Genomic DNA, 12,611 nt, shown 5'->3' on the forward strand with positions numbered 1-12,611 from the left:
CCCCGTCAGTGTCCGTAGTACTGCGTCTTTGCCCTGGACCAGCTCATAGGATGCATCTCCCTCTCTCCACCCTGCTGCCTCTACTTAGCAGATCCTTTGCCCCCCTCACATCTTGATGTTTTGGGCATTGAGCTGCCTTCTCTGGCATTTCTGCTGTCTGTAACACCTTTATGAAGGCTTGATCAGGTCTGGTGAGCTCTGGCACTCTGCTTAGGGCCGTTCAAGATATGCTGTAACGGTGCCGCAATGAGCAGAGGCAGTGCAGTGAGTTTCCCTTGGCTTGCCCTTGCTGCATTGGCTGCAAGACTGAAACATGCACCCATGAAGATCTTTCCTAAGGAACAGGCAGGTTTATGTTTTAAAGCTTTATCCTGTGTCATACATCATATCTGAGGAGACTGGCAGCAAACTGGATGGCTGTATCCAGAGTGCAGATGTAGTTTAAGGCAGTCTCCATTTGGTTCAGATGCCCTTTTTGGGATTCTCAGTATTGTAGAAGAAGGAATCCCTCAATTTCTGCCTAAAAAAAGAAAAATCATATTTTCTTTCCCACTTATGGTATGTTTTAAGAAACCTTTGTAATTTGGCTTTTACAGTGTTTACATCTGGCATCCAAAGAACTTAAGACTGTCTCTTAATGTGAGACTTTGAGTAACCCATGGGATTTCAGCACTGGTGTGGCATTTGGCAGCTGCCTTCAGAAGACAGTGTAGTCTCTGTATGCCTGCTCTCTTTTCCCTTTAAGGAAATGATGCAGGGAATGAACAGGTACTGAGTGAGGTGCCTGAGAGAGTCTGGGGAATGGGAAAATCCTTCCACCGTTGGAAGTAAAAATTCTCCTCATTTTTTTAATTTTGAAATTCAATATAACAATCTGCCAATGCACAAAATGCAGAGTTGATTAAGGTTGAATAGAAAACCTCAAATTAATACAGCAAATAATGAGAAATGCAGAGGATGTGCTTCTCCAAACCATCCAACTGAAATTAAATGTGTGTTTCTCATGGATATTCATGGATCGGAGGTATTTAAATCCCTAGCTTCTGGAAATCACAGTCTTGAAAGTCCTCATGTTATTAATATGCTGGTGATTCCTGCTTGGAAATGAAATCTGGAAGTGGAGAATTAAGAAAGGAAGGAAGGGATTGCAGCACGGATTACCAAATTGTTCCAGTTTGATTTAATTGGAAAAATCAATGTTGCTCTGGTGCAGCATTCTGCTGCCTGTTAAACTTAGTCTTGCACTTCAGGAGGCAAAGCTGCTTTCAACCATGCTGAAATCCCTTTGGAGGGGCCATGTGCACACAGCGACACATCCCTTTTTTTGGATGATCTCCCTCTGAGCTTGGATCTGGTTCTGAGATGGGGCAGACAACAGTCGGAAGTCGGAAATGGTGCACGTCTCGTAAGCTTTGAAACCCTTGTTTCAAATGGAGCATGCACGGAGCGACAGCTGTGGCAACTGAACCCTCCAGGTGGCGAGGATATTTCAGTCTCTGGCAGGGAGGGCCTGTCTCATCCCTCTAAACTTGTCCAAGTGGAATGCTGCAGGGGGGTGAGATCCTGGCAGGGCAACGGTGGCTCCAGCCCGGCTCCGCAAGCCAGGCTCACAGAGGGTGATGGCCGTGCCAAGCCTCTATGCCCTGGCATTTAGAAGTTGGCACTGGGCAATGCCAGACTGACCTGCTGTCTCGCTTAATGGCTTTTGTGTGTGTGACACTGACTCCTGCAGCTCTGCACGTGTATGCCAGCCTTGGTAAGCAGGTCAGACTCGCTCCTGCTCTCCCTTGCCCAGCCATTACCTTCATTCTCCCTCGGTCATCCTGCTGAGGACCCAAGGGGACGCAGCTTGCGAGGAGGGATGAACACAGCTGAACTTCTGCTGCAGCAGAGGAAAGTCGAAGGGGTGATCAGATAACCATCTACAAGCGTTTTCAGGGTGGAAACGGTGAGTTGAGAGGGAGAAAGTGTTTAGGCTGAATGAAGGAGATATTATTAAAGTAACAGGATAGCTAAGCAAAGCAAAAATTTAGGCTGAGTTTAGGGAAAAGTTTCTAAATGTGAGCCTTGGAGCAGTCTCCTAGCAGTGGTAATCCTATTGTTTGAGTCGTTTCAGAGCAGGTAGTGTGCTAAAGCAGATGCCGTAGACAGCAATCCTGAAGTGTCTGGGGGAAGGGCAAGACTATTTAGCAGAGGATTTTAATTTGTAATTTCCATGAATCACTTGGTATTGGTCTCAACAGAAGCTTGCAGGCTGTGGCTGTATCAGCTATCACCCGTGATATGTAAAATATGTGGGTGGGAAGAAGTGGGAAGGACAGTGGGAACTTACCCTTGGGCAAGCTTACAATAATGAGACATAGTTCTTCATCTGTTGGGAATGATATGGGTCTAATTGATGATCAAAGCGTTCTTTGTACCGCCTTAAGTGTAAGGAGAGAATTGCTCTTCTCTTTTGCATGGGGCAGAAAAAGGGGAAGCACTTTTTCACCTTATCCTTGGATAGACCTGTTGGATAGAGGCAAACTAGCCGTCAGAGATGGGGAGGAATGAATATGTGATATATAGGATGAATCTGACACTGCCTAAGCCAGGGAGGAGTTTGTACCTGGTTTAATAAAGAAAGAACAGCATCAAAGTAAATAAATAGAGAATAGAATTAAACATACGTGCTACTTTCCTCCCAGTGCCCATGGAAGGAAAGCTAACTGTGAGGTAATGAGAGAGCTCCAAGGGCTTTGAAGGCTTTGGCTGGGGGTGTGTAATGCATTCCCCAAAAGAAAAAGGCTGACTTGGGAGAAATAAGGGAAAAGAAGAAGCATTTTGTAAGTTAGATAGAAATGAATCTGTGGGACATTACAGGCATGGACAAATGTACATGTTGGAGGGGGAGTGGTTGTGAAGAGCAGAAAGAAGACCTGCCCAAAAGGCCTTGGAGAAATGTTTCTACCGCTGCCACAGGAACATTTATATATCAGAATGAGAATATAAGTGATGTTCAAAGCTAGTTAAAATAAACTAAACTGCACCAGTTTTCACCTAAAACTGCTGAAATGCCCCTGGGGGGCTGTTTACCCAGTGTCACCATAATGAACCATTTTGGTCCAGGTGCTGGATTGCTCTTGCATTCATCACTGTGCATGGCATCTTCTGATGTCTCTAGTCTCTGCCGTCTTCCTACTCTGAATGTATGGAGATTTTCCTGCAGCATCATTCATTCTGTTTATCAGCACCTGAAGTGTGCAGGCGCTTCCAAGACACATTAATCGTGCCCCAGATCCATCCCCCTCTTCTTTGTCTCTGTTTACAAAAATCCTGGAACAACAGGGCTGTGAGCCAGAAGAAGATTTATGGGCACTTAAGTCACCTACCTGCTAAGCAGTAATATGGGGAACAGCAGCGCAAGAGTTGTCAGCGTACAAAAAGCCTGGACTGAAGGTGCGGTAGGACAATGGTTAAAGCAGTGTTAGAACATGAGGAATGCTTCTTCAGAGGTGTACAATATGCAGTGTGTCTGGATTGGGGAGATGGCAGTAACCATGAGAATGGGAGACTGTCCTAAGCTGAAACTGGATTCCCAAAAATCAGGGAGTTGGAGAAATTTAGGTGTAAATTATGGCGTGATTTATAGCATTAAGCCCCAGCTCTTAGGAGTAACAGTTTATGGGGGTGCAATCAGTCCTGCCCCTTTCTTCACATGGGTCTTCTTAGCACCTGCAGTTTACCTGTAAGGCACATAGACAAAAAGATTAAATATGCACCAGTCTTCTGCAGTTGGTAAACACAGTGTCGTGGTTTAACCCCAGCCAGCAACTAAGCACCACGCAGCCGCTCGCTCACTCCCCACCAGTGGGATGGGGGAGAGAATCAGAAGGGTAAAAGGGAGGAAACTCGTGGGTTGAGATAAGAACAGTTTAATAATTGAAGTAAAATGAAATAGAGCAGTTAAATAGGCAAAGCAAAAACCGTGCACGCAAACAAAACAGAACAAGGAATTCATTCACTACTTCCCATCGTCAGGCAGGTGTTCAGCCATCCCCAGGAAAGCAGGGCTCCATCACGTGTAATGGTTACTTGGGAGGACAAACACCATCATACCCAATGTCCCCCCTTCCTTCTTCTTCCCCCAGCTTATATACTGAGCATGATGTCATATGGTATGGAATAGCCCTTGGGCCAGTCTGGGTCAGCACTCCCCCTGGCTGTGCCCCCTCCCAGCTTCTTGTGCACCCGGCAGAGCAGGGGAAGCTGAAAAGTCGTTGACCAGTGTGAGCGCCACTTAGCACCTATTCAGAGACAGCTTAGCACTACTTAGCAAGAACCAAAGCATCAGTGTATCATCGACATTGTTCTCATCCTAAACCCAAAACACAGCCCCATACCGGCTACCAAGACGAAAATTAACTCTATCCCAGCTGAAACCAGGACACACAGAAACAGTGTTCTTTGGTCTGGACACACAGGTATTTCCTTGCCAGACAGCTCAGGAGCATATCTAGTGCAATGTTAACTTCCTTACAGCTTCTAGTGCACTTGCTCTTCCCTGGTGGTGGCACAAAAGCACCTTCCAGCTTTGTAGAGTATCTCACAGGTGAGATGGATTTCTTCCTACCCCCAACTAGGGCCTGAAACACGAACATTGCTTTTTGATTCATTGTCTGATACTACTCAAACTGCTTGAGAAAAGAAGCCAGTGTGAATTAAGATGCTGTCAAAGATGAGCAAATACTGAAGAGTATGGTAACACTGACGGCTAACACTGGGGCTGGCAGGATATCTGTCTCTAGGTGGTAGTGGGACTGAGGATGCTGGTGAGTCCTAGAATTGGGCTAGTGATTAGGGATGAGAGTAAGGCTGGGAATTAGCATTGCAGTTGGTGCATATCAATTAGCTGTTGAATTCAGATTCTGTGGCTTTAAGTCCTCTAACTGGTGCTTGGGACCTCATCAGAGCTCCCAGTGAGCAGAGCCCGGAAAGCACTGGGATATGAACTTCCACATGTCGCTTCAGGGAATTACAGGAGAGGGAAGCTGGAGGTAGGCGATGCTCTTCTTCCTCCAGTATGGAGCCAATGCCCCTGTGAAGTTCCCTTTGCTGGTGGCTAGTGCATGCTGTTCAGCCTCCTGTCCCAAGCATTGTCTTCCTCCTAATTAGGAAAGCTGCCTTCAAGACAGGTTTTTGTCTGGGACTGCAGTATTACAGGACTTCCTTTCCTCTTGCTGTCTTGAGCTTGGAGACAGGGTTTGAGGGGCCTGCAAATACCCTCCCAAGGGGCTATCGTGCAAGGCTGCCCAGCTGGCAGTTACAGCAGAAAGAGGTACCAGCATTGGCACACCTCCTGGGACCAGCCCATGTTCTGCCTCAGTTTCTTCATCCGACCTGAAGATTGTGTATCTTTGCTGTACACTGCCTGAGTAGTACTTTATTTACAGTTAGCCCCGTTGAATGCATAGTGACCTATTTGTGTACTTTCTGTATTTTGAGATATTGTCCAGAAATATCTCTAAATGCTGAGCTGTATTTTGCCTGTGCAGCCTAATAGTTTTCTATTAATACTTATCTTAGATCTGATCCACATAAAAATGCAGTGTCAAATAAGGTTCTCATGATATTTTTAAGCAATCTAACCTTTGGTCCTGGCCAAATTCCAATCTGAATAATTACTGTCTGACTACCTACGTTCCTCTTGCATTTTCAATTGGAGAAGTTAGCTTTCCCTTCCCATTTTAACAGTGATTGTGTAACATTGCTCTGCAGCGCTAAGTAGATGCTGCATTCCTCTACAATGGTGGATATGTTTTATTGGTAAGTAAAATGAGATTATAGTGGTATAATGGTTTTACAGGCATGTTTATACCTAAATATAGATATGTCTGTAAAACCACTTTGTCTAATGGCCCTGTCATATATTATTTTCCAGGGAGTAAGGGGCAATATAATAGTGTGGAGTAATGTATAAAAGATTTTACTTGCCACACCAGAGTTTGGAATTTGCTAAATTGTTTTGGAGTGGCAAAATCATAGAAAAGACTCCAAACACTGTGTTCCCCCGCACCCCCACCAGGGGAAAAACCTGCTCATGTAAAATACTCTGTAATAAAAATATACTGGCACGTTTTTAAAATCATTCTTGATTGCTGAAATTAGACTCTAGCGATATTAAAATTACTTGAAACAACTAAGAGCAAATGCCCTGTTTTACAACTACAGCCTTGTCAGGTGCTTGTGAATTTCTCCATGTGTATTTGCAAATACTCACTGGAAACAAGAACACTACTCAGGAGGAGGTCTGCATGCTGCCTCCAGTGCTTCCTTGGTTGGGTGCCTTGAACTTTTGCGTTTGAACAGTGTTGAAATTGATGGAAAAAACTTGCTGCTGTGTATGCAAAAACACATTTTCACAATAGTTCTGGGGTCACATTAACCTGATAAGTCGTCTGTGCTGGTTCACCCCTGCCTCTCCTCTACTAGCACACATTCAAAAGGGGCTTGTAGTGAGCCAGACCACAGGAGGAAAGAGAGGTGGGGTTGGTGCTGGGATGTCTGTCCGTTTCTCAAACAGCCGGCACTTACATGTGAGCAGAAGTGTGGATAGTGGCTACTGCTTGTGAGCAGAAGTCACCCCCAAGTTGGATAGGGAAGGGATTGTAAGCACCGTGAACACCCCTGTTGCAGTCTTTGAGCAGCTCAGCTCTGCACTGTGAACCTGCTTGCTGCTGCCTTATGGGAGTGCACTGGGGCTGAATGGCAGAGGCTACCCCTCGGCTAACAGGATGCCACCAGCCCTGGGTTGGGTGTAATTTATTGGAGTTCCCCTGTCTTATCACATTCCTGGGTCCCGTCCTACCAGGGAGCTCAGCCTAGACCTGGTTCCTCCTTATTATCTCAGAAGGACACTGGTCCCTGGCATGCAGACTGCCTGTGGAGCACCTGAAACACATCATGAGCATGACAGAAGTGTTATGTGTGAGTGAGAGATGGAGAGAGAGGTGTCTTGGGTGGTACAACATGGGCTACCTAAGCATTGCTCTGCCTGAACCAGCTCATGGCTGAGGATCCAAATTGGAGATGTCAGGTTGGCTGTGAAGGCAATGATGACCTGCTCTTTGCACTAGCCTCTTCCTAGCCCTGGCTGCTCCCTGTGTATCTGGTCAAAGCCTGAGGATCTGCCACTGTACAGGCAACTCCATCATCTTGTGTTGAATGGAAGAATCTCCCTTGGGGGCATGAGCTAGACACCCAGCAGACCAGCACCTAAGTGCTCTTCAGGATCTGGGCTCTTTTCTGCTGCTTGGAGGTAGATGCTAGAGATTTATTGGCTTTGATGCAGGTGAAGAGAAGGAAATGGGTTTCCTGGCCGGCATTTTTCCCAGTAGAAGTCTGTGTTTGGGCATGAAGGCAGACATCTGCCATGATCGCCTGCATAGTTCCTGCATTGCTGCTATCCGAGCCCTGGCTTGGAAGGCCCTGTAAAGTATTCCTGGTTGGAGTGGGGCTGGGAAAAACCTACACTCTGCTCCCTGGGCATCACAGCTAGCCATTGCCTAACCAAGCGTAATATACTGTGTGAGACTATGCAGAGGGATCGCAGGAGACATATTTTAAAAAGAACAAATATAGCATTAAAGTGAGTGAGCAAGAGAGTGAGAGACAGAGAGCGTATAGAGTGCATTAAAGTTAATAAAGCATTGCAGGAGTGGGGACTGCATTTCACTGTGAAGGAATCTAATTTAGTGACTCGTAATTGGAGGATAACAGTCCTGCTGGAACGAAGTTAGCTGTTCATTTTGCCAAACTCTCAAAGTCTCTTGGTTCTCCTTGTGAGCATCTCTCAGAAAGCGGATCCGTCAGAGAGTTTAGAATCGATTGGCGCTTCACACCCATGGTCCCTTCCAGCCTCCTAAGTGGATTTGGTTCCTCCGGTGCATATTTATTATCTATTTTATTATCCGCTTATTTATCTGGTAATATCAATGCAGGATATGTTCTCTTTGCTTAGCATGGCAATGAGGGAGCAGATGCTGAGCCTACATGTTCTCCTGGGCAAGGCAAGATGGGGCCCCTTGCATCCTTTCCCTAGGGGTGGCTGGTGTTAGGTAGGGCTGTTGGATGGACTTCTAGTTTACCCAAAGTCTTGCCAGTCTTGTTCCTGCTGCCGTGGCTTTCTGTTCATTTGATAGAGGTATGTGCAGCAGCTAACAGTATGGAAGGGTGCAGTTTCTGGACGCCCAAGGCCAGAGGTGTAGTGCAAAGCAGCGCAGGGCTGGTGTATTTATTCCAAGCGTGCCTGGCTGCTGAAGAACAGAATTATGGGCATGAATAGCTGAGCAGGACCTTTTGCACTGAGGGAGAGTTGTCTTTAGTTTGAAATGCCTGAAACCTCCTTGGAACAGCAGCATGACCCTGGGTGGGCACACTGAGCAGTGCTGCCTCCCACAGGGGTGATGGGCAGCTGGGGGGGATGCTGCTCTGTTTTTGTCCCCAGACCAGGGTAGGTTCTGATATTTACACTGCACAGGTGCTGCAAGGATTAATTCGTTAGTGTTTGTAAAGTGCTTTGAGAATGAAAAGTGCTGTGGAAATGTGAACTATTATTAAAATGAGACTGAATAAAGAAAGAGCTAGGAACAATCCTGCAGGGAACAGTCCCACTCAGGCAGGGGCTGGAGGGGTGACCTCATTGGGTTTTTCCATTTCTACTGTTATGATTACAAAATAAAGTAGACATGTTCAGGGAGAAGATTGGTGTAACATCCCTGGCTGTAGTCGCTGAGGGTGAACCTTTGTAAGCTCTGTGAGTCTTTCTGCTTCTGGGCAAAAATAGCTGTCATATGGGCTTGGAGGGAATGTCTTCCCCACACTACACCAATCCAGTCTTGGTCACAACCACTGGGAAATTTTGTATTCCTGGCTTTTTAAAAAGAAATGCACCTTGTATAGGTGAAAGGCATATGGCTGACTGTACTACAGACTGGAGCCGTGTGTGTCCTGGTGGTAGGAAGGTTGTATGCAACGAGTACACACATACATATACATCCGATGGCCTTGCCCATTTGTCCTCACTTTATTCTGGAGGGGCTATGCTGAGAAAGTAAAAGGGAGTCCTTATCTGCCTGGTCCCTTCAGCCTCCCTGCCTATACCTCCAGCAGAAGGCCAAACTGATTACAAGCACCAGTAATTCCTTTGTGTTGAGGGTGAGCACTTAGACATGGGCTTGACATAAGCAATTAGTTTCACAAAGACAGCCGATCAGCCGTCAAAGGACAATTCTCTATCACTTTTGACTTGGGTCTCAGAGTGACATGCGACCTGAGAGATGACGTGATCCCTTTTTCTGCTGACAGCTGCTCTCTGAAGTGACTCCAAACTCTGAAGTAGAGACTGGACTGGTGTGACCACCCCGAATTTAACAGCGCCCTGAATGTAGCCAAAGGGCTGGTCATCAGGCAAGAAGGACTGGTGGAAGGAGGGCTAGTGGCTGAGGAATATCAATGGATCTGCCTTGAAGGCTGAGTGCATGATTGACTTGTCAATTAATCACTTTCCCTTTCTCTTGCTTTCCCCCTTTCCTTTTTTTTTTCTTCCTCACTCAGGGAGTGTAAGAGACGAAGATGAGGCCCAGGGTGGAGTGCTATTCTCCAAGGTTTTGGCTGGTGCTGGCAGTCCTCGCTACAACAGGGAGTGGGGCCCATGCCCAGAAAAGCCACCCGAGCATTGGCATTGCGGTCATCCTGGTGGGGACCTCAGACGAAGTGGCCATCAAAGATGCCCACGAGAAAGATGACTTCCACCACCTCTCAGTGGTGCCTCGGGTGGAGCTGGTGGCCATGAATGAGACAGATCCCAAGAGCATCATCACCCGCATCTGTGACCTCATGTCAGACCGGAAGATTCAAGGGGTAGTATTTGCTGATGACACAGACCAGGAAGCCATTGCCCAGATCCTGGACTTCATCTCTGCCCAGACCCTCACTCCCATCCTGGGCATCCATGGAGGCTCCTCTATGATCATGGCAGATAAGGTAAATTTGAGCTTCCTTATATTGCAGACCTGCAGACCGAAACTTAAAACAGAAAAGAATATCTTCTTCTGTGATCCTCAGGTGTAGTCTCATGGGGCCGAAGGGTTGGGGGATTAGAGAGTCTCAGATTCAGAGAGAGATTAAAAGAGCTAACTGTGTGTAGCACTGCTGAGAAGAGCCTATTAATCATGTGGAATTATCTGCAACAGAGAAAAACTGAGGAGGGAAAGGAGCAGGTAGAAGAGAGCTGTGAAAGAATCAGCCCTTTTCTTCTTCCTTAAGAAGGGTAAAGAGCCCCTGACAATTGTGATTTTTTTTTTTTTTAAAGGTTTTATTTTTGCCTGCGTTTTACCTTAGAAGAGCCAAGGATGGTAGCTTGGGTTTTTCCTGCATGCAGCTGGAGGACACTGTGGTATTTTCAGGGACGTTTAATACAGCTCTTACATCTTAATTGGAAAATAATTGAATCTTTAATAAAGCCATCCTCTCTCAGAAGTGCTCATTAGCTCCTGAAGTTAAATAGGTGTTAGCTAAAGCAACTAACCAGTCTGAACCAGTCCAGCTAAGTCCTCCTTGTTTCCGCTGCACGCACTTTATTCCTTCATATCACTGACATTTTGCTGTTTTCCCAGGCCCCAGACAGTCTGCTGGGGAATTACTTCACAAACAAGCCTTCCCACCACTGCTTATGAACAGGGCAAGGTGCAGAGAGAGCAGCATCTTTGGCCAGCTGATAACTCTCAGCTTAGGGGAGCCTCCATGGGCTGCAGATGGACCTGATACAAGTCTTCCTCCTGGGAGGAACAGGGGATCCAGCAATTCACGCCTGAGTGTGCATTTGGCAGGCTGGTGTGGCTAACAGTGGCCTCTGGGCTGCTGTGGACCAGTGGGAATATCCGAGAGAAGTGGGCTGCCCTTTTCTCTGCAGGCTCAGTGCCAGACAGAGTTGGGGCCAACCCCTTTATTGAGAAGACCCTCTTAACTGCACTTTGTGCATCGCAAAGAAGCAAACAGGGACACAAGCAGACAGCCTTTTTCTTTAACAGGTCACTCTTAAGCGAATCCAAGACATATAACTAGGCAGAATCATGTCTAATTGAATAAAGGGGGAGAATTAAGCTGGCCACTGTGGCACCTTTTCCTCAGAAAGAGATCTAGGGGGCTGAGAAATCCGGACACTTTCTGTTTTATTTACCTTGTACAGAAATAATCCAGTGCAGGTTATTGTAGGTGAGTAGATGGGAATAAATTATTCACAAATTATTTTCTCACTTTTTGACCAACCGTTCAGTTGCCAAATAACATACTGTTAATATGCAGTGTTATTTTCTTGTATCAGACTTTGAACTAAAGTAGTTATTGAATAAAATAATCATAGGCATTTTTTTGTCTCTCTACTTGAATAGTCGCACATGTGATAAAGTCATTCTGCCCCACTCCACCCACAATGAAGCTTTTCTGTCTTGGAGGACAGTCAGGCAGCAATGCTGCATCTTTATGCTCTTCTGCCTGCTGTGTTGCACGGTTATGGATGTCTGTGTAAAACAGGTCTGAAGCATTACTCGAGTGCTGCGTTTCACACTTACGGTGGCATTTCACATTCTCTTTGAACAAGCGTTAAGTGTTACTGATGCCAGACCTCCTAAGTACTGGGAAAAGGTCCTTGTGACTTTGAACATGGCAGGCCAAATTCTGATTTCAGATTCCCGCAGTGTAAATCCAGCATAGCCCCATTGCCTTTGGCAGGATTAGATCAGATTTACGCTGCTGTAATTCAAAGAGGAATTTGGCCTATTGAACTTCACAAAGATTTTTCTTTCTACCTATCTCTAGTCTCTCCTTGGGAAGGCAGCATCTCCCATGACTGCCCTGTGTACCCCACTGGCTCACTTCTAAAGAGCGTTCTGGCAGGCAGGCAGACCACAAGGAGCTCAAAGGTGGAAGCCTTATGAATGGAGACCTCTGTTTTATCAAACTCCCTTTTTTTTTTTTTTTTTTTTTTGTAGTTTTGCAGATAGGAGAATCAGGTTACACACAAGGATCTGCAGTTTTAGGAAAGGCCAAGATTTCTTTTAAACATAAATTGAAAAAGGCTGAGCTTTATAGCTTCTGATTCACAGGTGTGTGATCTTTAATGGATAATATTTATTTGATGAATTGAATTAAAATATGGTAGAGAGTAAATACATTGATATTCTACTAAAAATACTGAAGTCAGCCTGGTAAGTCCTTAAACAATCTATTTTCCACAGAGGTCCTTGACAGAGGGTTTGCTTTTAGTGACTCTTAGTCATGTTCTTTGCAGATGAGTTGTGTGGCTGGGGTTCGATCCTGCAAGCATGGATCGCTTCTTTCAGCATCCCCTCAACACCCACAGCAGTCAGCTGTGATTGAACTTGCTCAGCATTTCACAGGTTCAGACCTGCACTTACAGCTTTGTTATGCTCCCTGTGTGTTTGTGATCAGTAGCTCCAATGCAAACCTAAAGAACACTACAAACTGCTAATGCCTTGGTGTGACAGATAAGCCCCTCTTCTCTGGAGGTTAATGCAAAAAACCTCCTCAGTCAAACCACATTCCCCGGAATA

General features: G+C 45.9%; 1 protein-coding gene across 1 annotated transcript in view; it reads left to right on the top strand.

The window, feature by feature from the left end:
- Positions 1-9,612: 9,612 nt before the first annotated feature.
- The window catches only part of GRIN2B (glutamate ionotropic receptor NMDA type subunit 2B), a gene marked incomplete at both ends in the record, with an annotated part of 167,589 nt that continues 164,590 nt past the window's right edge, over positions 9,613-12,611 (top strand). Inside the window, one exon of the mRNA XM_082309712.1 lies at positions 9,613-10,023. Within this exon, the coding sequence (XP_082165838.1) occupies positions 9,613-10,023 (411 nt within the window). The remainder of the gene's footprint in view (positions 10,024-12,611) is intronic.

Source organism: Platalea leucorodia, assembly GCF_965183815.1.
Source record: "Platalea leucorodia genome assembly, chromosome: 4".
Lineage (NCBI taxonomy): Eukaryota > Metazoa > Chordata > Aves > Pelecaniformes > Threskiornithidae > Platalea > Platalea leucorodia.